The sequence below is a fragment of the Lygodium microphyllum genome, chromosome 25 (assembly GCF_053477565.2).
Source record: "Lygodium microphyllum isolate KBCC chromosome 25, Lygodium_microphyllum_v1.1.10, whole genome shotgun sequence".
In the NCBI taxonomy this organism is placed as follows: Eukaryota; Viridiplantae; Streptophyta; class Polypodiopsida; order Schizaeales; family Lygodiaceae; genus Lygodium; species Lygodium microphyllum.
The window spans coordinates 51,726,449-51,753,081 of NC_141159.1; the positions used below are offsets into that span (position 1 = coordinate 51,726,449).

Below are 26,633 nucleotides of genomic sequence, written 5' to 3' on the forward strand. Positions count from 1 at the left end.
CTATAGTTTGTTACAAATGCCATCAATCTGGATATCTAGCAGTCCATTGCCAATCGAAGAAGCCACCTGTCCATATCAATTATCTTGGAGCAATGGAAGATGAAGACCATGAGGAAATGCATGACTTTACGGAAGATGAGGACGATATTGCTACTTCTTCAGATATTTTACCAGGTATGCCAACTTCACATTCTTTGTTGACAATGAAATGTTTAGTGCATGGAAAAGAAAAGATTATTTTGCATGATGATGGTAGTACACATGATTTTATTTCTGCAAAGTTAGTGAAAGAATTGAAATTACAAATTGTTTCTACGCACTATCGCATTAAAACAACATTCTTAGGCACAAGGTATAATGGAACACAAGAGGTGCATGACTTAGAAATTAAAATTGGTGAATACACTGAACGAAGGAATTTCCTAGTTGTACATTTGCAGTCTAGTGATATTATCCTAGGTATACCTTGGCGTCATCAGCATAATCCTGACATAGATTATTTCACGTATTCAATTAAAATTTATTTTTAAGGAAAACAAATTACATTGCATGGTATGCATGCTTCTAATAATTTTCCACTACTTACTTACACTTAAGCTAAACGTGCATTACGTAAAAACAATAAATCTTATTTAATTTGGGTGAATAAACTTCAAGCAAAAGAAAAACATATGCACCCAAGGCATAAAGAATTCATTGCACAATTTAAAGATTGTTTTGCTGAAGATTTATCACCTGGATATCTCCTTCACGTCCTGAAGATCACAAAATAGATTTAATTCCTGGTACACAGTCACCATGTAAAGCACCATATAGGTATAACCAGATTGAACAGAAAGAAATTTAAAATCAAGTAGAAGAATTACTAAACAGAGGATTAATTAGACCTAGTAGTTCTCCATTTGACGCACCCGTTTTATTGGTAAAGAAGAAAAATAATAGTTATCGCATGTGCATTGATTATCGTGCCCTGAATAAAATTACTGTTAAGAATAGATATCCAATTCCTAGGGTAGATGATCTTATGGATAAACTACAAGGTTCTGCTATATTCAGTAAGATAGATCTTAAATCTGGTTATCATCAAGTGAGATTAGATAAATCTGATATATTCAAAACTGCATTTAGAACACAATTTGGACATTATGAATTTCTAGTGATGCCTTTTGGATTGACTAATGCATATGTTACATTTTCGAATGATGAATCGCATATTTTTGAAATATTAGCATTATGTTATAGTATTCTTTGATGATATATTGATATTTAGTAAAAATGAGCATGAGCATTATGAACATCTGTCTTTAATTTTCAAGTTGTTGAAAGATAATCAATTGTATGCTAATCCAGAAAAGAGAGAGTTCTTTCAAACAGAAATTGAATATCTAGGTCATATTGTGTCATCAGAAGGTATTAAGGTTGACCCTAAGAAGATAGAAGCAATATTAAACTGGCCCATATCTAAAAATATGCATGAGTTACGTTCTTTTCTAGGTCTTGCTAGTTTTTACAGGAAGTTTGTGCGAAATTTTTCATTAGTTGCCTTACCTTTGACTAAACTTTTAAAAAAAGGTATTGTTTATCATTGGTCTGATAATCAACATAAATCTTTTGATTTATTGAAATATGCATTAACCCATGCTCCTGTATTACAACTACTTGATTTCAATAGACCATTCTTTTTAGTAGTTATTGATGCTAGCGGATCTGAATAGGAGCTGTACTTATGCAAGATAATCATCCCATAGCCTATTCTAGCTATAAATTGAAACTATCTGAACTTAAATATTCCACTTATGATAAAGAATTATTAGCTGTAGTACAAGCCTTACGTCAATGGAAACATTACTTAATGGGTTTTGAGTTTATGATGAAGACTGATCAACAAAGCATTAGACATCTCCTTAGCTAATCCTAAATCTCTGACCAACATATCAAATGGACAGCTTTCATTCAGAGTTTTCATTCCCTTATTCAATATCAACTAGGAAAAGAGAATGTAGTAGCCGATGCTTTAAGTAGAAAACCGACCATTCATAATATCTTTGTCATATCATTTGATTCTCTTAACCCTATGAAAGATACTTATCATCAGGACATTACTTTTCAAGGTGATTGGAATAAATTAGTTGAAAATAATTGGATTCCTATTGATTCAGTCTTACAATGATGGATTCATGTTTTATGAAAAGAGATTGTGTGTTACATTTCCATTTAGATCTTTTGTTTTGAATGAGATTCATTGTCCTCCATATCAAGGTCATAGAGGTATTATCTCTACTATACGTACATTGACTGAAGATTTTTATTGGCCACATATAGACACTGATGTATCTAACTTTGTTTCTGAATGTTTAGTTTGTCAAAGAGTTAAGGGACATCATGGTAAACAGTATGGTTTACTTATGCCTTTATCTATTCCATCAAGACCATGGAAACAGATTTCTATGGATTTTATTACTGGTTTACCTAACACTAAAGCTAACCATGATATGATTTGGATTGTTGTAGACAGATTTAGTAAACAAGCATATTTCATTTCATGCAAGAAAACTTTAACAGTATCTCAAGCAGCACAATTGTTTTTGAAAACTGTTTTCACTAATCATGGTTTACTAAAAGTTATTATTTCTGATCGTGATTCTAGATTTTGTAATAATTTTTGGATGATTTTGTTTGCTAACTTAGGAACAAAGATTGATTTTTCATCTACATTTCATCCTGAGACTAATGGTTAAACAGAAGCTACTAACAGTATTATTTTAGATCTTTTACGTGCTTACACTATTTCAAAACCACATATATGGGATACACATCTACATTTACTTCAGTTTGCATATAATAATACTCCATATACAGCTACAAAGAAAACACCGTTTGAAGTGATTTATGGTTATAGATTGTCTACACCTGTTGCATCTTTATCAAATAAGATTCAGAGTGCTGATGATATTGCTAACATGCACGCTACTATTTTTGATGAAGTTAAAGATATGATTGCCAAAGCCCAGCAATCATATACAAAACAAGCGAATAAGAAAAAACAGGCCATGAATTTCAAAGTTGATGATTATGTTTGGTTAAGAATAGAAAAACGTAGATTACAAAGTGTAGATAAACATCCGGTTGTAAAATTAGCACATAGATTCTATGGACCATTTAAGATCATTCACAAAATCAATGACAATGCATTTAAGTTGGAACTACCACAACATTGGAAAATTCACAACACCTTTCATATTAGTTTATTACGACCCTTTAGAGGCTAATTACTTGTACACCCTGTCTATGAAAACCCACATTTTTTAGATGAAGAGACTGAAATCCTTGAGCCTGAAGCTATTATAGATACTGACTTTATGACCACTAGAACTGGCCGTAGATATTTTAGATATTTGGTTCAGTTTAAGAACCATCCTGTTGAAGAGACCCAATGGATGCACGCTAGAAACTTAAATGCTTTCCCCACTCTGTTAGCTTCACATTAAGCTAATAGCATTTAAGGACAATTGCTATCCCACCCTGGGGGTATGATGCCAGGAGGCATATTACACGGCGGATTCCGTGCCACGGTGGATTCCGTGAGGTTTTATGGTGGATTCCGTAAACTTTGATTACCGGGGCTCATACACAAAGTGGATTCTTTGTGCGAGAAGTCGATGGGGATGCCTATCCTTTCCGGGCGTTTCGTTAATTTAGTGTGTACATGGGTGATTCCATAGCGGGTGATTCCGCAAAATACATATTAAATTAATAAACGTTTATGAGTTTAGAGTGCGCACTCGTGATAAATTAAGGTTAGGATTGATTTCTAACCAATTGATTTATTTATGTAGCTGAAGACTGCTAAGTATTCACTTTTGTCGGTTTAATTGCATTATTTTACTAACGATTGTGAATGCTTCAGTTGATGTGTAGAGATAGCAACAGTGGCGGAGAAAAGCATTGGAGGATAGCGTGTATTCGAGTTATGACCTATATTTTGATGGGCGTATACCTTAGGTATGGCGCCTATATTTTGTCGCGCCTATTTATTAAGGCGTTGGATATTTATTTATTATTTTGTATGCGCATGGATGCACGATTATGGTATTTATATTTGGATATTGTATTGGGTATGCCTGACTTATTGGACACCCACCCATTAGATTTATTTCTATTTAGCACTAAAGTAAACTCAAAAGCCAAAAGCGTGCTATTTTGTAATTTGGGGCTATTATTTGAGCTTGAAGATGATTAATACATAAAATACATGCTTTGTGGAGCGCTCACACAAGGCATGGGGGGGAGATTGCACCCAATTGGTCTCTTGTTGATGTCGTGCATGCTTTCTACCTTGAGTTTTGTGCAAGAAGTAGAGTTCTTTTGTTCTTGGGGACCTTCCGGTGCTGATTACGCGCGCTTACGGCATCTGATCTGTGCACCAAGGCTTGAGAATGCTTGAGCTAGTATCTAGAATCATTGAGCTACCGGTGTATGGAAGAGAGGAGGCAACTCATATCGGCGCTAAGGTAAGCTGACTACACCCCTATGATCAAAGGCGCGTCGGCTAGGTGAGAGATAGCGATTAGAGATCGCTTGGAACGCTTAAAAATAATAAGCGGTCCGTGGGTCTTGGTAGTTGAGCGAAAGCTCCCACATTTTGGTTCCGTTGCCGGGACCGACGGATTCAAGCTTGAGCACTTGCGCGCCTTATATCGAGCATCGAAGTAAGAGATTCATCCTCGAAACGGAGCTTGAGATAGGTAGGAAGTTGGGTGTTTTTGATCTTCAAAACAAGTAAGTATTTTGGGTTATTTTGTTTGTTTGATGATTAAGAAACATTGAGAAATCAGTTCAGTTATTTGCTTTCGATTCGTGTTGCATTTAGAGTAGGATAGGATTAGAAAATCGCACCGGAGAAGGGTAGGGTTTATTGTTGCAAAACAGGGCAAAAAATCGTGTAAAAATGGCAAAAAGCTCGCTTGCGATGCTTAAGAGTGGTAAGTGAGTGATTCGGGGCGTCAACACCATACCCGGGAAAGGGTATAAGAGCCAAAAGGCCAAGGGAACACTCATTTGCAATAGTTCAGTGTGAAAGAGAGAGAGAGCTACTAGCCGATTCGATTCGATTGCACCAATGACGAGCCCGCTACTCCATCCAGGTATATGAATCCCTTCTCTTACTCCCCTAGGTCGGATCTAGAAGGTTATGCCTGGTATGATTGAGTGAAGCATGAGAAACGATCGAAATCGAGTTTCCGCTGTTTACGTGTGTCGCGCTCGGCCCGTCCAAGTGATCACTCCTGGGCCGAGTCCCAGAATCGGACCTCGGCCACGTGTCTAATTCGGTCCATCCGATCAAAACCCTAATCGGCCCTTCCGAGTCTATAATTCGGCCACGTGTCAAATTCGGCCCTCGGCCCACTTGCCTCGGCTCGTCTGAACAACCTTGTTCGAGTCAACTGCTCGGTCCGTCCGAGTGACTCCATCCGAGTCCACTCTGTCCGAGTCCCTAGATTCGGCCCTCGGCCCATGCGCCTCAGTCCGTCCGAGTAACCCATTCGGACCTTGCAATTTGGACCAGTTGGGCCGAGTGTAGATTTTTGCCAGATCTTCAGAAAATTGACTTGACCTGGCTAGGACTCAGCAGCTCAGATTGTCGAAAGCCGGTAGGGCGCTTAGAACTTGATTTTGGCACGCAGAATAGACAAAATAGGAGGGCGCCGCTGCTTAACAACTACGAGTGGGCAGTTACGAGACCTAGAGGCTTAGACGCGACCCGTTGAGCTGTAAGGACTGATCGGATCAGAAACGAACGAGGCAACATCTTAGGGAAATCCTAAACCCTGACAAGACGGCCAGGAAGTTGACCAACAAGCCTATTCGGCCCAAAACAACGCGAGAGCGCGTAAGACGACTAGGAAGTGGTTGCTGCACTGACCCTGAATTTTTGCACTTGAAGTACACTTAAGGAAACTGAACTTCTGATTGAGTACAAGTGCACGAGGAAAGACACATTGAGTGGCCATGAATTGAGGACTGTATTAAATAACTGAAGGAACTCACCCAGATAAACTACTCAAGGAATCTACTAATAGGAGAGAACCCAATACAGAGACAAACCGTCAATGCTCGGAGGTAGGACCAAGCAAGGGATGCCGGCGAAGTGGATCTGACGAGTCTACTGAACCTAATCGATAGCTTGGTGGAGCACGACAACTTGACAATGGCAGAAGAAAGTCCAGACCACAGATACAACGAGGAATTCGACTTAGGAGCCTTTCTAGATGCAGTTCAGCAGTTGGTCAGTAGTCATGACGCTCATGCTCGTTACGAGCACCGCAGTAGGACGGCGGATGCTATCATTGCAGATCTAGAAGAGGAGAGAAAGCTGGCCCGCAAGGCATTGCAAAGCATGACTGAGTACAATAGGGATCAGCAGGCGAGGAACCAAAGGCAAGGCATGGAGTTGCGAGAGGTACAGCGGGTATTGAACTTGGCTGGCAGGAATCGAACGGACCATGAGAGGGCACTAGAAGGAGACTTAACGCTGAGTGAGCTTCTGATGAAGCGAGTGCTCGATAATACGGCTGCAGAGCAAAGTGCCATGGCTCTAGCGACATCGCTGCTCGCAGGATTAAGGGCAAACCAAGGCTGAAAGAGGCAGGCTAAAATCCCTGTTGTTGCCAAGCAACTCGATAAGTATCAGCCCCATGACGATCCCTACAGCTTTGTCGAGCAGTTCGAGCAAGTCTGCGAAGCCAACGGCCTCAACAACTTGACTCAACGCTCGCAAGCGTTCGGGCTTTGCTTGGGCGACGAGGGTAGGACGTGGTATACGAGCTTAGATAACGCGGAGCGAGCCAACTTCGATGGCCTCAAGGATCTCTTCATTAAGAGATTTGCCAAGCTCCGATACTCCGATAATCTACTAGTACGCTTGATGAACGTCAAGCAGAAAGAGAAGGAGGACATTCGCGATTATGTGACCCATGTACGGAGTCTCTTCAAGAGAATTCCTACTAGAGAGTGACCGACTGAAAGAGCAGTGTCAACTGTATTCATCAGCGGAATTCAGAACAAGGAATTGTACAGGGCTTTGGCAGGCAATTCGAGCTTGTAGCGGGACGTCCTAGCCAGGGTCTTTGAGGAGGCCATCCGAGTTGACGATCAGCTGAAGGAGCGGAGCTCCAGGAGCGCGAACCTAGAGGAGGCCAACTCGCGAAGCTCAGAGAGAGCATCAGCCTCGAGTGAGCGATCAGCACCATCAGCTCAGGATAAGGGGAAAACCATCGAAACGAATCAAGACTTGATTGACGTTAGAATGGAACTGGCCAAGCTGCAAGATATGTTGAGACGACCAACGCGCCCACATATCCAATGCGTGTACTATGGCGGGAACCACTTACCAGCCGAGTGTCAAGACCCTAGGTCACGACCTTGCGCTAACTGCGGTAGGTTCGGTCATGACATCGCGCATTGTAGACTGCCAAGGAGACTTCCATACTCACAACCATACGGCCAGCCTTACCTAGTGAACCGGCCGCAGCCATTTTTTGGAAGGGGAGTCCCATTGGCCCTCCCTGCTCCCAACGACATTAAGCTAGCCCTTCCTAGGATGGAAATAAATCCCACATGCATTCCTAGGCCGCTTGGTCCTTACGTAACCCACCCACAGAGTGACACTCCTGTCCACTATGTGGAAGAACCAAACGAGAAGGAAGCTTATATATTTCCTTACGTTTCGCATGACGACGAGGGCAACGCTGTCCTCATGGACTATCGCCTAGTCCCGGTGATGGCGTTAGGTAGAGGACAAGGTAAGGGCCTAGGAGGGCAGGCACAGGACCCAATCACTTGTTGGACCTGTGGCCACCCAGGTCATGTCTCGTCGCGCTACCCTGAGAGGGAGCAACAAAACAGAGATAAGGCTGACCAAAGGTGCGCTGAGTGCGGAATCATCCATCTTTTCGTCGATTGCCTAAGGAGAAAACCGTTACCTAGTTCAGCCAATGAGCCATCTGTCCCATTGGGGCTGTTCGGTGTCGAGAACCACGACGGGGAGGTCACGCCTATCTCGTTGCGGGTCATGACTCGTGCCCAAACGAAGCAGGCTGGCATCTCTCTGCCAGGACCTAGCAATCTGGATGCAGCCTCAATGGGGAAGAAGAGCCGTAGACGGCGGAAGAGGAAGTCGGAAGCTAAAATTGCACTAAAGACGGAGAGTGTTACGACTCTACCCCCTGGAAAGAAGGTCTCCGACGCAGAAGCAGAGACGTCAGCCCCTAAGACGGCCGAAAAGGGAAGCACTAAGGTAGGGGAATACCCGCAACCGAAGCGACAATTAGAGGCCATAGAGAAGGTGAGAGAATGGGTGAAGAAAGCCCAAGAATACCTAAAGGACCTTGAGCCCATCATCGAGGATGGGATCGATGACCTTTCTAGCATAAGTACGCCGACCTCACTCCCTCAACCAAAGTCAAGAGAAGCAACTGCACCACAAGAGGTACCGCTAAGGCCAAGCCTCGGCGTTGCTACAAGGCCGCGGTTCAGTCACAGCCACTGGCCAGGACAATCCAGGTTAGGAGAGAGACGAACACCCAATGATCTCCTAGCCATACTAGTGACCACCCTTGTGATACTTAGTCTGGGAGATCTGCTTAGGCAGCACCCCACCCTATGGCAGGACCTTAAGCAGTGGGTTGAAGGGATACAAGAGCAGGTCACGACAGACCCTCATGACCAAGAGGCAGAAACGCAAATACCAAGTTTGACGCTGCACACTGCGCCTAAGTCCTTGCATGTCAATGCCTTTTGGGAAGGCTTCGAGATGCATGCAATCTTGCCAGTTTTAGCCCTAGGCGACACAATGAGGAAGGGAATCGTAGACACGGGAGCCGGGGTTAGTGTGCTTAGCCATACAGTACTTCAGACTTGGGAAAACCCACCTGTTGAGACTGCTAGGTTTAATGTCACACTAGCGAACGGTATGAGAGTTAAGCCATTCGGGGTGCTTAAGAATTGGCCAGTGAAGATCGCAGGTGTGCAGTTCTCCGTTGATTTTATAGTCATGAAGGGAGTGGACTAGGACATCCTATTAGGCCGCCCTTGGATGCGCAATGCTAGGGTCATCGAAGATTGGGGTAACGGCTTGATCTTCCTTGGCAATAGAACGGACGCTGTGAGAGTGGAGATGGACACTTGGAAGACTTCATCCAGCGACTTAGATGCCATCTCTGCCATGCTCAAGGGTAATGCTGAGGCCAAGCAGTCTTAGGGGCCCTTGACCAAGTATATCCCATGCCCAGAGGACGAGCGGGATTGGATGCATGTCCTTGCTACAATCGACCTGTCGTTCTCTGATCACGAAGCATATGAGCAAGCCATCAAAACAATCGGCAAAGCTGACGACACACCCTCCGTGCCAGTCTGCATAATGGCAGAAAGCCTTCAAGGGAAGCCGAAGCCCGTCAACTTCCACGTTCCAACCAACAAAAGGGAACTGGAATATCTATCGGACAAGCTAACTGGCAATTCAGCTACAATTCTCAAACCACTCGAGGATCTCTTAGATGAATCCAGGTGGCAATGGACCAGAGTGCATGACTTAAACCTCATGTATAACTGGGCCCTGGTGCCTGACCAACGACCAAGGATAGACCGAGTCCTAGGAGATGACGAGCAGTCTGATGAAGGAAATTCGAACGACGAATACGAAGACTGCCAGTCCTTCGGTGATGAAAGTGAGGGTGAGGTAGATACTGTGGACTACGACACTGAAGGACAAGAAATAGAGCAAATATGAGCAGACTCCAAGCCGCAGAGAAAGAGTATCTTCCGGAGGGAACGAGGAGTCATGAGCGTAGAATGTGACCGTGCCTGGTTGGAACACGTAGGAGCCATAGACCTCGAGCAAGCGGGACTAGCCCAGCTAGAAATGACATCGGTATTGAGAACCGAATCACCATCTGAACTGCGCCCATCAGGAGAAACCACCTCTTCTAGCGAAGGAGGGGGATTCGACTCTGAATCAGAGGTTAGCTCGGAGAGTAATCCAGAGATCCCTTGGCCGCCCACAACCAAACGCACCAAGGGGGACCACCGGTCCACCTGAGGCGCAGGCGATTGAGACAGGATAAGGCAAAATAACCCAGGGAGGATCGAACGGAAGAACAGTGGAAGCCGCAGGACCTCCCTAAACGATTCACGAAATTCAAAAAGGGGGATAGGGTGGCAGTGTTGTTAGGTGCCAAATGTCAAGCACAAATAAGCGAACCAATCGAGAGACCAACCAGGGTTAAGGAGGTGGACCTAGCTCAAGAGAGGGAACTACCCCGACCAGTCTTCATTGCTGATGATTTGACTAATAAAGAAGAAACGAGTCTTGTCGATCTCTTGCGAGAGTACATAGACGTGTTCGCCTGGTTCTTAGGAGAGCTTAAGGGGGTAGACCCAAGTGTCGTGACCCACAACATATCCATGACGCCGGACCCAATACCGGTCAAGCAGCGACCGTATCCTATGAATCCTAAACATGCTCATGCTGTCAAGGAGGAGATTGATAAGCTAATGAGAGCAGGATTCATTTATGAAATTGATTACATGGACTGGGTATCGCCCATAGTCATCGTGATGAAGAAAAATGGAAAAATCCGAGTGTGCGTCAATTACAAGAAGGTGAACATTGCACCAAGAGGGACAATTATCCGTTGCTATACACCGAGCACATGCTAGAGAGAGTGGCAGGCAAGGAAGCCTACAGTTTCCTGGACGGCTTCTCAGGGTACAACCAGGTGCAAGTGGATCCTGTTGACAAGCATAAGACTGCCTTCGCCACTGAGTGGGGTGTCTTTGCTTACATAGTCATGTCCTTCGGATTGACTAATGCCCCTGTCACTTTCCAACGCCTCATGTGCACTATCTTTAAGGACATGCTTCGCAAGAAGTTAGAAGTCTTTGTCGACGACCTCTGCGTCCACTCGACATGGGTCGAACACTTAGACAAACTCCGAGCAGTCTTTAAGCGGTGTCGTTTATACTGCCTCTTCTTGAACCCCTTAAAGTGTCAGTTTTGGGTGAAACATGGATGCATTCTAGGGCACGTGGTCTCAAAGAACGGCATTGCCACTGACTTCTCGAAGGTCAGGGTCATTGTTGACCTTTCCCACCCGAGCAACTACAAAGGAGTTCAATGCTTCCTAGGCCATACCGGGTACTATCGGCGGTTCGTACTCAATTATGCACTGATCGCCAGACCATTGTACAAGCTGCTTATAGTCTTCGAATGGACTGAAGCATGCCAAAGGACATACGAAGAGTTGAAGAAGGCTCTAACCACAGCACCAATCCTACGAGCCCCCGATTGGACCATCACCTTCCACGTGCATATCGACGCTTCTAAATTTGCCGTGGGGGCAGTGTTGTGCCACCCTGGCGAACACAATTTAGACTATCCAGTGAGCTTTGCTAGCAGACAACTCATTGAGACAGAAATAAATTACTTAACGACGGAAAGAGAAGGACTAGCCATGGTATTCGCAGTGAAGAAATTCTGGCATTACCTCTTGGCCACGCCCTTCACCTTTTTTGTGGACCATCAAGCCTTGCTATATCTAGTAAACAAACCTTGTGCTACAGGACGCATAGCTCGATGGCTCCTGCTTTTAGAGTTTGACTTCTCCGTAGTGGTACGGAAGGGAAAGCAGCATTACATGGCTGATCACATGTCGCGCGTCCCCACCGAAGAAGCCGCTGGACAAGGTGTTATTGATGAACTGCCCGATGCCCATCTGTTTAACCTCTCCAGCGAGAGAGACCTGTTTAAGGCTGATCTAACACCGTATTGGGCAGATGACATAGTCCAAGTGCTTGAGCACGGACTGCCTGACCGACCAATAGAAAAAGCCCGGCTTAGGCGATTAATCCTTAAGATCTAGCCCTATTAGCTGATTGCAGGCCAACTCTACAGGCTCGGACAAGACGGATTGTTGCGTAGATGTGTGTGCGAATATAAGATGCACGATGTGCTCTCAGAAGTGCACGGCGGCATTGCTGGGGGGCACTTTAGTGGAGATATGACATCACGTAAAGTGTTGTAGTCTCAACTGTGGTGGCCCACGCTTTTCCGCGACGCAGCACGATTCGTCAAGCACTGTGACGAGTGTCACCGGGGACGAAGGTCCCAATTCGCAAAGATCGAATGGAATTAACCTCGGTTATTGCTCGACAATCCTTCGAAAAATGGGGAATTGATTTCATTGGGCCGTCAGTCCTACAGCACAGTATTTGCAGGCTAAGTACATCATTGTGGCCACGGATTACCTCACTAAGTGGATAGAAGCGTGAGCTACACGAAAAAATGACGCTAGAACGACGGCTAAGTTCTTATGGGAACAAGTAATCTCACGATTCGGTTGCCCCATCGAACTGGTCAGTGACCAAGACACGCACTTCATCAATCAAGTGATCGCACACCTCCTGTCCACCTTCCTCATCATCCATCGCAAATCCTCGCCGTACTACCCTTAGGCAAACGGTCAGGCCGGAATCAACAAATAAGGTTATCATCAATGTCCTAACCAAGGTCGTCTCTGCTTCACGCAGCGACTGGGACAACAAGTTGATGGCAGCTCTGTGGGCTTACCGAACCGCCTATAAAACGGCTGTCGGTCAAACCCCCTTTAGACTAACGTATGGGACAGAAGCGATTCTACCGGTAGAGTTATTCGTCCCTAGCCTGAGAATAGTGCTTCAAGAGCGATGGGAAGGGAAGGAGGCATGGACGCAGCGACTAGTTGAGCTCTAACGTCTCTCAGAGACTCGTCTTTTTGCCACCCATGCACTGATTTGCGAAAAAGCTCGACGCAAGTGCTAGTTTGACAAGCACGTCAAGCAGCGCGAGTTTGAATAGGGTGACTTAGTGCTCCTCTACTCAGTTAAAGGGCATAAGCAAAGATGAAATTTAGAGGTCTTGGACTATTCAAGGTTCGTGCAATCAGCCGAACAGGCAATGTCGAACTAGAGACCCTAAACAGTGAAGGAATAGGCTTCTTCAATGGCAGCCGTGTCAAGAAGTACTACCCTCCTACGCATTCTTTGCATGAACCACTGATGTTAGAACCGCCTGTCAAGGTCCGAGTAGCCACAATCACTGAAATCGACGACGAGGATGAGGAAGCCGTGGAACCCGCATACCTTCGTATCACGGTCACGGCCAAACAAACATGTTCTTTCATCGCCTTGATCGACAAGGGAGCAGACTTCAACGTTCTGACTTACGATCATTGGACTCAACTTGGCCAGCCATAACTTCAACCCACCACTGTAAAATTAAGCCCATATGGGCTCATTCCTATGCACTGCTTGGCAGGTGTAAGGCAGCCGTTTCTATCGAGTCTGAGACTGTTCCAATGCTTTTCTACGTGCTGCCAAATGCTAAAAACGCAAGCACAGAGTCACTGCTGGGGCGCACCTTCAAAAAGCAGACCCACTGCAATGTCGACTACGCATCGCAGCGCATCCACCTAGCAATAGGCAACGTTCGCATTGTTACAGCTTTCAGCAAGGGCCGCGCGACCTCATCCCGGGCCACCCAGCCACCGATAGAACCACCCGTAGGCAATTCTAAGGAGGGGGGTAGAAGGCGGCCGCCACTCCGCGAGTCTCATTGCCCGCAATCCATACCAGCCCAAGCTAAGGCCCTACAATCCCGCCTCTAATGGGTGTCTAAACAACCGCAACAGCCGCCTAGGAGTCCACGCTCCTACCCTCAGAAGACTAGAAACTCTAAACCTAGAAGGCCCAAACGCAGCCACAGGAATAGGCGTATAATCAGTCAGAGATGGGTCTCCAAGGCTCTCTTGCGCATACAAGGCTACTATGAGGGCAATGCTTGGCTATGGATATCTAAGGCCCACGCGGCCAGAGGCACCACTCGCACGCCAACCTCAAGCTCGATCATTCCAAAAACCGTAAGACCTCGAAACCACGAGCCGCAGAGCTTCCCCGATCCGCAACCATCGAGTCCATTCACGTGCGAACCATCGCGAATCACCCAAGCCTGTTAGACCAATCAACAACCGCTAGCTCGAGCATCATTACAAGCAAGAAACGATCCGGGTTTCCAACTCCATCCTGGAAGCAATAGTCCATCACACGAGGCCGTTGCTAACCTAGCTTCCGTCCCAGTGACCCAATCCCAAGCTCCTGAAGTCCTACCACAGCAACTCTCCGTAGTCAAAGGCTCAAGTCCTACCAAACCCCAACTACCCATAAGCCTTAGGCCCTCTTACGAGAGGAAATCCTCTCTCTCACTAGCAGCTGATTTAGTTGAGGAAACAGGGGATGATGTGGTGGATTGCATTAAACGACTGGACGCTACTTTTGTGTCGCTAGCTCTGAGCTACGATCACCTGGACTTAGGCCTATTGGATGAATCCTTCGCAGTCGAAGTTTAAACGATGCCTTGTTCTTGGAAAACGTTTAAATTTGCATTTGCAAAAGCCCCTTTCTCCGTTGCTAAGTTGCTTAGCGGTGAGATCTCAAAAGAGCAGGTAATCAAGCAACGCCTCATCACATCGTATGATCAGCGAACCACCTCCGCCATCACTGACCAAGAAGTGGCAGAGTTGTCAAAACTGGCTGAGACGAAATCCGAGTTCTTAAGGCATTGGTACGATCTTAGACTGCAATGGGAAGTTGAAGGATGCCGAGTAATGACCAACGCCGAGCAGCGACGCGCTATTAAAACCGCGGAGTACGACTCCACATACGTCGCGCCGATATCATATCGAGTGTTAACCATGCTGCGAGGCTGTCCTATAGAAGACTACATCAAGGGACACCTCTACCTCGACCGCCTGTTGACTGAAGAAGAGTTACACATCGCTAGCCGAGTCAACTCGAGCGACTTCCTAACTGATGTTTTTATATACATCACTCAAGTAGAGATTAAACCCTTCGACCTGGACCGCGAAGCCCATTTGGAGTACAACCCCAATTTCTATACTTGGCTCCTTCACAAGTAGCCGTCCATGTCGAAAGAGCTACACCTTCTAACCCTCATCCTAGGAAGGATTCTTCTTAGACTAAAAGGGGGAGGGGTAAGGTGGGGTAAGGTGAATTAGATTAGAAATAATAAAGCAAATCAAAGCCATGAAGTATGTAGACATACATCGTGAAAAATGGATGGGGTAGAAAAGAGGATACAAAAACTTTGAATTAAAAGGCAAAAAGTCAAAGTCTGAAAAGCGAACCTGCACTAAGCATAAAGTTTTTTCTGTTTTAGCGTTTACTATGTCGTAAGCACTAACGAAAATTACGGTTATGACAGGAACAAAAGATGTCGCAGCAGGACCGAGCCCACCGACTCTCCTTTACAAAAGAAGAGAGAACGCAGTACAACATCAACTTGAAGAACCGCGCCTATAATTAGTTGAAATTCTGAACTATCCACAGTTTGGAAGAATTAGTGACCAAGGAAGAGGCGGCCAGGAGTATCGTGGAAAGTTGCAACCTTAAAAAGTACCTGGAAAGTTTCTCACGAGAACCTGAGCACACGAGCTATGTGGAATTCCTCAGGACCTATAATCCCGACGGAGAGTGCGGCACTGTCACAGTAGGGAGAGGGCAAAATGCTAAGCAGGTGCTGGTCAAAATCTAATCCCGGCCTTGGTGGAGAAGGCACTGGGACTGGAACCGAAGGTGGAAAAGAAGCAAAAGAGGGACGTGTATGCCATGCTGGGGATGAGGAAGGAGGATGTGCTGACGAACGATGGCATCAGTATCCAAGACATCCCCAGCGCAGAGACCAGGCTACAAGCGAAGCTCGTACATGCGCTCTTCTCCAGCCAACACTATAACGCGCTGATGCACAGGATCAGCGTACCAATCCTGGAAAATGTAGCGGCCCACACCCTGTACGAAGTCGATTGGAACGGCTACATGCGCAAGACTATCGATCAGGTAGCCCGAGCTCTAGCATTAGGAAGCCTGCCAGCAAGAGGAGAATCACCGATGTCGAAGGCCGCAGAAAGAAAAAGGGCATCCTCCAAAGCCTCATTCATCGCATATGGGGGCATTTTAACGGCGCTTATCCAGGAGGCCGTAAAGGAAGCAGAAGAGGGGGAGGGAGAAACACCCGACCGATCACCGCCCCATCAACACTAGGACAGATCTAGCGATAGGACGGAGACAGAGGAAGAAGGGAAAGAGCAGAAGAGCAAAAAGCAGGTAAAGGAGACTAAGAAAAAAGCAGCGCAGAAGAAGAAGAAATAGGATGAAGGCCGTAGAAAGGAGAGGGAGGACTTGGAGAAAGCGAAACGACAATCCCTCAAGGAGGCAGAGGAGAGAGAAAGGAAGAAGAGCAGGAAGAAGAAGAGACAACGGAACAAGTAAGGCAGGCTAAAAAGGCGTCCAAGCGAGAAGCCGAAAGGAGAAGAAAAGAAGAGCAGGAGGAAAAAGAAAAACTAGAGGAAGAACACAAAAAGGCCGAGGAGGAAATGAAAAGAAGAGTCACGGAGGAGGACGAGGAGTTAAGAAGAAAGGAGGAGGAGGACCTGGCAGAAGCTACCTGCTGGTCCATTAAGCAGCAGTGCAGGGCAGATGACCCAGAAGCCTGGAATCAGCCCAGGGAAGAGAGGCCTAGCTCCAGCATGCAGGCCCCAGAACCCGTGTCCCCCGCAGTTCCAGAAGGAAAATGCAAAGCACCCTTGCATCCCATCCCTACCCTCATGGCGCCCCCCGCTGAACCCACTACGCCCACCCCTAGCATCCCCACCAGCTTGGAAGTGTCCAACCTGGTGGCCTGGATGCAATACTTCATCAGCAAGGAAATGGCCCAAGGGAAAAGCACGGAGACGATGACCACGGGAGCAAAAAGGTCAACTGCAGATGCTGAATCAAGGTAAGATCAAAAGCGCTAGCGCATGGAGGCCTCAACCACCCCCACCCACACAACAATGACGCCACCAGCCGGTTACGACGAATACGTTGCTGAGCTGCTCTCCCAATTGGAGAGGGCGAATGAGGAGAAAAGGATGGCTAGCTGAGTTGATGGCGGAAAAAAAGTCAGTGGCAGCTTTCCGATTAGAAAAAACCTGCATCATCGCCAGGCAGCAATGCCAAATCTTCGAACTCAAGCAAGAGTTAAAGGCCAAAGAAAATAAGGAAGAGAGTTACAAGCAGCGGCCAGAGGACAAGAACCAGGAACTCGTGCAGATGCAGCGGGAGTACAAACTCCTCCTGATGCAATATAAGGAACTGGAGTCAAAGTATAAGGAACTGGAGTCAAAGACCGCCACCATTGAGCAGATGATGGGGGAGCTGAATACCAAGGAAGAGGAGAGGAGCCAAGAGAGGGAGCAACAATGAAAGAAGATCAAGTCTATCTCCGAGTAGCTATGTCTCGAGAAGACAGAACAAGACAACATGAGCAGAGAGCTCAGGGCCCAGGAGCAGAAGCTCGTAATCCTAGCTCAAAAGCAGGGGGAGAGCATGGAAGGAATGAGCAAAAGGGCCGAGGAATGGGCTACGCAGAACGAGGTGCGGGTGAAGGCTCTGGCGCGGCGTCTCGCCTTGGTGGAGAAGGAAAAAATCTTGGCAGAAAGCAAAGTAGGCGCCATCCAGACAACCTTCACTGCCCAACAAGCCTTCCTCAATACGCTGCTGGATACAACTCAACCAGAGGAAACGGAGCCGTTGGAGGTGGTAAAGAAGAAATTAAGCATCGCATGCAGAGCTCTGCACGCGGGGCTGCAGATACCACCCCAACCTGTAGAGGTAAGGCTAGGCCTAGAGGAGTAGCGGAAGTATCTACTACTGGCCGGCCTAACCCCCTAGGAGGCAGATGTCCTCGGCTTTGAGGAAAGAACACCCCAAGAAAATCGGGAGGGGGAGGAAGTCGAATTCAAAATTGACATGAACAGATTCAGAGAAGATGTAATCCCGCAACCCCCCTCGCCGCACGAAGAAGATCAGCAACAACCCGACCCGCCCTTGGATACACAGGCCATCCTTAAAGAGTGGCGGAAAAAGCTGGTGGAAGAGGCCAGAAAACGGCTGCAGGCCAAGCCTGTCGTGTAGCCATCCGCTCCCCTCCCATCATGTCCCGAAGACCTACCTATGCAATTTCACGCAGAACTGGTGGTCTGGGAATGGCAAGAATTGGAAAAGGACCCCTTCTCCTTCAACTTCCTCATGCCTGATAGCCTGAGAAGGGTCCTACCGATTAAGGGGATGGAGGAGGTAATAGCGGCTGACAGCCGACTAGACCAAAGATGGTTGGAGGACAGGGCAAAAACCCCCACCTTGTGGGACACGGAAGAGGCCGAATTCTGGCAAGACAAGATATACGAGGTGTCACTCACGGTAAGGGGCTACGACTGCCAACCCCTCTGGAGGAGGCGAATATGTAATACCAACATGCTCGCCTGGATGGCTTTTTGTAATACCCTACCCCACGAGCGGAACGACCTCACGTTTATGGCGTATCCCCATAGGGTAGGTGTGGATTTTGTCGCCACCCTCCATGGGAGACATGATTTCCCCGTTATCTACAATGCCAACGCCACTTCCTTTGGAAACGCTCTACTTTTTGATCTAGGAAGCCTGCCCGCCTCCATGACGCGTTTTCTTGCGGAGTTCTCCTCCTGCCCAGATCTCGCATTCATAACCACCTGTAATTACCTTAGGCTCCTTAAACTCCTACTTAAGCAAGATCCGGCACCGCAAGAAAGCGGCTTGCCTCCTCTCTTTTTTGATCCTAACGCTATCGATAGTTGCGCTATGACCTGCTTAATGATGTGGGCTAGCCTTCTATCTTTATTTTGCCTAGCGCTCCTAGAGGATATGAGCGACAACCAATTCACTAGGTGCAACCACCCCTTCCTATCCACCACCTCTCTTCATGTCCGCATGAACCTGAAAGGGTACATGCAGAGCCATCAATTTTTACGCAAATCCATCCGCCCGCCCTCCCCCCCTCATTCTGACGACGAGAGCTAGCCTTGGCTGTCCTGCTCCTCATGTAATACTATCTCGCAATGTGAAAAAAAAAAAAAAACGATCACTGCACCTAGGGGTCCTTAAGTTAGGCGTGTCTAGTGACCTCGGTCGGCTGGCTCCACTCCTAACCCCTTAGCTCTTTTTGATCCCCCACGTCACACTTAGGCCACATCAACGGCAGGACACACCTAGGGAAGTAACACTCCCCTATGGTTCGACCTGTCACCCTAAGCCACTAGCACCACTCCATCTTGGCACAAATGGGGTCCTCAAGTGTGGGACATCACCCGGGTCCGCCTGCGGTTAGACCCACTTTCCCATTTTACTAGCACGAGCACACCGCACCAACACGCTGACGACAACACCTCCCCTAGGTAGAGCACCGCACCTTCTTCTTCAGGTACACCACTTCTGCCCAACCACCAACTTCGAAGGCCCTCGTCCACCCATGCAATCCATTGAGCTGCTCCGACGACCATTGTTCTTGAGTTTCCACAAACCCCTGAGTCTACATGTGGCCCTTAACCTTACATCCACGCCAAAAGTGCCATGGGATTGGCACCCGTCTAGGAGGGGGGTAATGTTAACCCCAAGGCAAGAGGGCGAAAGATGGAGAAAAAGCAAAGAAAGATGAAAAAAATAGCGAAGACATGCAAGCGGCCCCTAAAGATGGACCGGGCCAAAAAGCGCAACCTTAAAAGAAAAGGCGCCTCAAAAAACTCGAAAAATCTTTGTAAAAGAGCGCCAGGCTCCCTCCTGTGCCCATTGTAAAATATTAGACGGGTGTAGGCTAGAGGTACGGGGCTAAAAGAGGAAATGGAAAAAGGACCCTGCCACAATGGCCGGTCATGTAAAAAAGGAATGGGTGCCCATGGGATTTTAGGGTTTGTATATATAAAGTTGGATTTTAGGGTTTGTATATATAAAGTTCAAAAAGTGAATAAGAGATCATTCTTTGGTGTGTGGCAAAATGAGTCTTCTTCTTCTCTCCTTCTCACTTTCTTGCTTACGTGAGCTCTTGAGAGAGGGAGTGTGAGAGTGTGAGGGAGTGAGTGTGTGTGAGAGTGAGGGATCAAGAGGGTGAAGCTCTTCACCATCTCTTCTTCTTCTTCTTCTCTCCCCTTCTCTTTTCTTGCGCGCGCGGCTATAGAGGATGGAGCTTGGAGGTGGAGGAGGCTTGAGGATGCTTGAGCTAGCATCTAGGATCGTGGAGCTACCGGTGTGGGAAGAGAGGAGGCAACTCATATCGGCGCTAAGGTAAGCTCACTACACCTGTAGGATCGACGGCGCGTTGGCTAGGTGAGAGATAGCCATTAGAGCTCGCTTGGAACGCTTGAAACAATAAGCGGTCCGTGGGTCTTGGCAGTTGAGCGAAAGCTCCCACGGCTAGAATACTCCATACTAGCAAGAATCATTGATTGTGTAAAGAAATGCTCGTCTATAGAAACACAATTGTATGACAAATGCATAGATTGATAAAAAAACACTGTTATGTTTAGGGTTAACATAGAGACAATCAACATAGAAGGAAGGAAATCTGAATAATGAATGAATAAGTACAATGCTCAATGCAGAAAAAACAACATGCAACGTGAAAACTGATCCTCAAACTCTTGCGTATTGAGGACCACGGTAGAGAGTATGAGCAAAAGAGTGCGTTGTACTTTGATGGATCTTAAAATGCAATAGAAAGCCTCCGAATATGTTTGGAAGCAGCAAATGCAGCTCTATGATGGCTGGATGACATACGGGTAACCGGAGCAGGTAGATAGCAAACACAGCAAGTACTGATGATGTGGTAGGTTAGGCAGTTCGAGGAACAGCAAAATGCAAATCAGGCTGGTTGTACAAGCTGCAAATGCAGGAAATCAAGCAACATAGCAGGAGCAGTAGCTGATGAAGGTGAGTTTGTAGTGACTCGGCTGGACAGCATGGTTGAAGGTTGGAAAACAGTCTTGAACAACAGCAGAAGGCTGGATAGTAGGCCCTTGATGATAGGATGTAGTAGGCAGCAGATTGAATTGAGATATCCTTTGTGAACGGGGTGTGGAGAACGGAGAGAAGGCACTTGCAAACTGCAAAAATGAGATTAAGGATGACAGGTGGGCAACTTGTCTATTAATAGATGGTTGGGTCTTCCCACATTAGGGTTTGGCTTATGGGACATAGACACTCTCTAGGATCAAATTCCTTTTAATAAACGTTTGGTACTTGAATTTATTAAGAAAGTTTATAACTATTACCATCATTATCAATGATTGTTAGCATAATATTTAAAAGGAAACATTGAATACCATTTTAAAGCAAGGATAAAAGTAGCAAAAATGAATAGAATCCTAGAAGTAACAAATTGTCAAACAAGTCCCAAGCATCATTAACCTTGTTAAATATTCAATACAAAACAGATAATGGAAACTACTAAAAGTGATCCTAAGTCCTAGAGAATGTATCATGAGTTATGGTTCATGCTGAATGTCCTTGTTACTATTCTCAATCTCCTCATCCTCCTCCTCATTACTCTTGGTTTTAGAGTTGGACCTCTCAAGTAGATCCCCATTAGTAGCTACAATGATACTCGTGCTAGCTGTATTACGAGTACGAGCTGTTGTATCTTGTAGCTCAAAGAGGCATCATAAGCTCCTCATAAGTTCATAGAGTGTAAACTATCATGGACTAACTGGAAGGGCTGTAGCCTATCATGATTCATGGATCCAAGGTTCTAAGTAGAAGGTATGATTGCAAAGGAAAAAACACCACTTTTAAGCACTTTCACAAGGGAAAAATATTCTTTCATGATGGGGCACACTTTTTTGAGGTATATTGTCACTTTCTAGCCATTGACCGTTTTTTTGACATATAAGAAATGCCTCAAAAAGGTAAGAAACGTTTCTTACCCGTTTCGTATGTTCATACCTTGGCAGATGCGTTTCCAATGTGTCAAGTGACCTACCAGGATTTGCAAAGGTGGATGAAACCACAATGGACATTTAAAAAAAAGAGATTTGGACCTTTAATTTCATTTAGCAATAAGTGTAGGTTTTCAATCAATATTTGTCTTATTGATTAATTTGTGTCTGAAGGGGAGAATAAAGGGATGGTTAGATCCAACACATTGCAAAACGGACAAGCTATCTTGACCACCATTGGATGTTTGTAATGATGAAATGTATAGGAGTATATGGTGAAGCTAAAAAGATAGGTTGAAGCATGGGAGATTGCCATGTGAGATGCCACAAATATGATGGAACCACTCTTTGATTGAAAAGGGATAAATGCATATAGATGCATGTTTGCAAGAATAGAATGCCAATGCATGGGTTTATGCAAGAGGCGATGTAAATTATCATGCTCATGCAAAATGCTATGTATTGGTGTCACTTGAGCAGTGCCCTCACAGGGGAATGATTCACTTATCCAAGTGCCCTTTTACAATCATAGTCATCTAGAGGATACGGATAATGATACATGTACAAATTATAAATGTTTCTTAAGCAATAATGAATCAAAATTCTATCAGTCTCAAGAGAAGAAGGTTGCCTTCTCCTAATCTGGAAAGGAAAGCTAGAGGGAATCACCCTTCCCTTGTCAATCTGAAGCAGTACGGAAGGGTGTATCAATATCTATCCTGGGTAGCAAGTACTGAAGAACCTACTGGTTGACTATCTTGGTCAAAATATCTATATAGTTGTTTAATGAAGGCATAAACTCTAGGCGGATGGTGCCTAGCTCAACTTGCTCTTTCGTGAACTAAAAGTGGACACCAGTGATGATTAACCTATCTAGTTCGTTGACTATTGATTGGATTACCAACTACTACTATAGCACTTTGGTCGTAGCAATAGAGGACAGTCGGTGAAGCACATGTGAATTGAAGCACCATCAATAAGCTCATCAAGCAGACAGACTTTGTGATGCTGTCAAAGAAGGCCTAATACTCTGTCTTGGCTGTGAAAGTAATTTTTGTCTCTTGCTTATGGCTTAACTAAGAAATGGGAGCTGTGTCCAAGAAAAAGATGTAGCTATCATGAGAATGTCTAGTGTCGAGATCTCGAGCTATCACAAGGACATGAAATTTTATTGCTTTGATTAGCATTTATTAAACGTTAATCAAATGTGCTAATGTGAGTTGCACATGTGAGATACAAGTTAATTATTTTACCATATGGGACCCAAGACTCCGAAATATTAGTTGGTGCCAAAGGCAAAAGTTGTGATAAGTTATATCCGATAGGTACTAGAGGTAGTTTCTAGTATCAAATTTTAACTTGGACTAATTTATTGGCCACTAATGCTAGTGGTGTTGACATTAGAGACTAGACATGAATTAATTAATTAATGCCAGTTTGAGGGCAAATAATTACTCAAGGATACTTGAAAGACAAATTGGCCTAGTTAATTTTTTGAGCACTAGAATAATTATTAAATTAAAATTTAAAATTCGTTTTAAAAATTAATTAAATAAGCCCAATAACGTTGAAAAATGGATTAGAAGGTTGCCACTTGGCAAAAATTGCCCATACAAGTGGGAAAAACGTTTTTGGGAGCTGATGGAAGTCTATTTCAGCATTGTGAGGGAGAAGGAGGTTGTTAGAGGGCAAGGAGATATTGCTGATGTGATTTGTAGCCACTAGAGACCAGTCCTACAATAGGTGAGAGCAGTTTGGAGCCCTCCAAATGGAGGTGACAACATGCAGGAAGGGATAATAGCCTTTCTAGTTGTCTGAAACTATAGGTGACCGCTACTATGGTTGTTTGAGCAGGGCAACAATGTTCTTCAATCTTTCTCATGATGAAACTGTGAAATTTCTCTCTCTATAGCATTCTCTCTTATCCTATAGGCATCTCTCAAGTTATCTCAGCAAAATCTAGTCGTTTGAGTCATTAGAGATGGAGATTTTAGAAATTTTTTGTTGTAAATCTTAATTTCAGTAGAAATTAGGATTTGACAACCACCTTGGGATGCGTGCTCAGAATTGAAGTCCTAGGATTTGAATTCTAGCAGCTGTAATTAAAAAATTTAGGGAGATTTAAGATGCCAACGAGCCCATATTAGATTTGGGGCTTAATTTGTCTTTCAAGGAGCAGGGAAGGCTAATCCCCAAGCAAACCAAGGGGAAATTTGATTTGAAGGCTTGCTAGTCAATTTTAATAGCAAGAGGCAGTTGGATTAGTGGAGGAGAGGAGAAAGTCTTAGTTGTACTCCATCCATTTACAATAAAAGCTAAAGAAATACCACAAGAGGCTCAAGTTTTGGATCCAAGAGGTTGTCCATTGTCCAAGATTAAAGTGGTAAAGCGTGCATTTCGGTTTATGTGAATTAATTACTTGATGTAATTATTTTTAAATTAGGTTATTACCATCCTCTCCGAGGAGGAAGACTAGCTTTACTAACTCATTTTAAATTAGTGTATCCTTGCAAAAGCAAGCCATGACCATATTACAGACCATAAGAATAAGTATATTGGACATATCTCAACACACGCATGCAAGCAATCCAATGTGACATCTTAGGCGCATTGAAATACTAATTGAGGAATGGGACAAAATATGCAAGGTTTGACCTAGTGTGAATCAACCAAAAAAGTTTTTCTACAACTAACTCATAGGTGTCCTCATTGAAGGGGTGACCTAAGGAATCCTTAGAAAGTTTGGTAGTAGGATCAATAGATGTGGCTAGAGGACGTGTTTGATCAATGCAATACTGATCAACTAACTAAGGGGCGTACTTCTATTGTGAGACAAAAAGACTCGCTAGATCAAACTATCTCCATCTCCAAAAAATAGGTTAACTGACCTAGGTTAGTCATCTTGAATGTAGAACAAAGCTGGGCTTTTGTATCCACTATGGTGCCAAAAGATGACGTACTAGCGAGATAGTAGGGTTGGCGGGGAGGAACACGGAATGAACTCGGCAAACATGGAGAAGAAAAGAGAAGAGAGAAGAAACTCTGATGAATGTAATGATGAAGATTCAATCATGGAGTGAATGTGATATAAGGGAACAAGGGTGCCGTAGAACAAGAAAGATGATAATGACAGCCACAAACCACGAACCGCAATGTCCCCCTGAAGGAGTGTGAGGATAGTGGAGAGGTTGGAGAGAAGAGGTGACGGATTGAATGAATCAGCCGTGAGGAATGAATGAGAGAGTGGCCTATAAATAAGCACAGTCAGTCTAGGATGGCACCCCTTTTTGGGGCTGCAAACCCTAAACGCAAAACACAGAAACGCAAAAACGCAAATTGCGGGTGAAGGGTTTCTCAACACCCCCTCTCAGGCCGAAAAAGAGGAACAAGAGAAGAGTGAGGTGGAGATGCAATGCTACATGCTGAAGAATGCTCATGCAGTAGGTGCCACTTAGACAGTGTCCCTCGTGGGAAAATTGTTCACTTGCCCAAGTGCCCTAGTACAAAGATGATGAAAACATGCAATGCATAGGAGGAATGCCGGACTTTGTGTGGTGCAGAGAACCATAAGGATATGCCTGTACTCGATCTCGGGAGGTGGCTCCATGCAGACCAAGGGACGAAGGTAAGAAGAAGAAGAGGAAGAAGATGTAGAGGATTCCAAAGATGCAAGATTTCCACCGGAAAGGTAACCTGTAGTAAAGGACAGTAGACAGAGTGAACTGGAGAACCCGGAACTCAACCTTGGGAGAGAAGCCACTAGCTCCGTGCATTCATGCTGGAAGGAATACGAAGGTCTTGTCACCAAGTTGCGGCTGAACCTCCGAGGTCTCGATCTAGGTGATACTTGAAGATCCTGGGTATCAGTAAAAGAGATGACTGGTCTAAGACAGCCACCCCAAGAAAGTAGAGGATGGGTGAAGAGCTTTATGTGGAGTAGGTTCCCCCTCTGAGATGGGAGGTGGAGGACCCCCTGCTGAAGTTGAAGAAGAAGTAGATGCCCCCTCTGAGTGCAAAGAAATAACATCCCCCTCTAAATCCCCCTCTGAAGTAGATAGGAAATCCAAAAACTCACGGATGACGCGCTCTGAAATAAGTGTAGCCGGTCGGGCCAAAGAAGGTATCTGGGTGCCGAAGAGCTCCCAGAGGTGCCTCTTGAACTTGAGTAGTTGAGGGTGGGCAAGGGTGGGGCTCAGAATGAGCAAGAGGTGGGCAACAGTCGCTCTCTCTCAGTGGAGCAGACTGGGTAGGCGAAGAAGAGAAAGGAGTGGAGCAGCCACTGTCTCTCAAAGGAGCAGACTGATGAGGAGGCGGTATCAAATAATCACTGTCTCTTGATGGAGTGGACTGCAGATTCGTAGGTCGTGGAAGCCAACTGTACCTGAAAATAAGTGGGAGAAGACTGCCGTTGGCATTGCGATGATCTCCAGGAGATCGTAGTGCCAATTGATCCTCCATGTGCTCGAAAGGACTTAGTGCGCATTGGATGCGTCTTATTGCCTTGAGCATAGTACTCTGATAGCCGATGTAGAACGATCTCTGTGGCCCAGAAAGGAGAGGTGGCATAAGGAGTGCCTGGTGGAAGACGCATATACTCCGGGGGGGTTAGGAAAGAAGCCATGAATACCAGTGTGCCTTGTTGAAGAAGGAAGAGGTCAGCCACCATAAACCATGAACCACGAACCGCAATGTCCGCCTCAAGGGGTGTGAGGGCAGTGTGAAACACGAACCGCAATGTCTGCC

At 45.5% G+C, this 26,633-nt stretch overlaps 1 protein-coding gene across 3 annotated transcripts in view; it reads left to right on the top strand.

The window, feature by feature from the left end:
- Window positions 1–26,633, top strand: part of LOC148014218 (protein PIN-LIKES 7-like) — a 162,009-nt gene that overhangs the window by 83,021 nt on the left and 52,355 nt on the right. The window contains exon 2 of one of the 3 annotated variants that reach the window (XM_087666333.1): window positions 43–174. The exons of the other annotated variants lie outside the window; for them this stretch is intronic. Within the exon in view, the coding sequence (XP_087522459.1) occupies window positions 43–174 (132 nt within the window). The remainder of the gene's footprint in view (window positions 1–42; window positions 175–26,633) is intronic. 3 annotated transcript variants of the gene reach the window in all.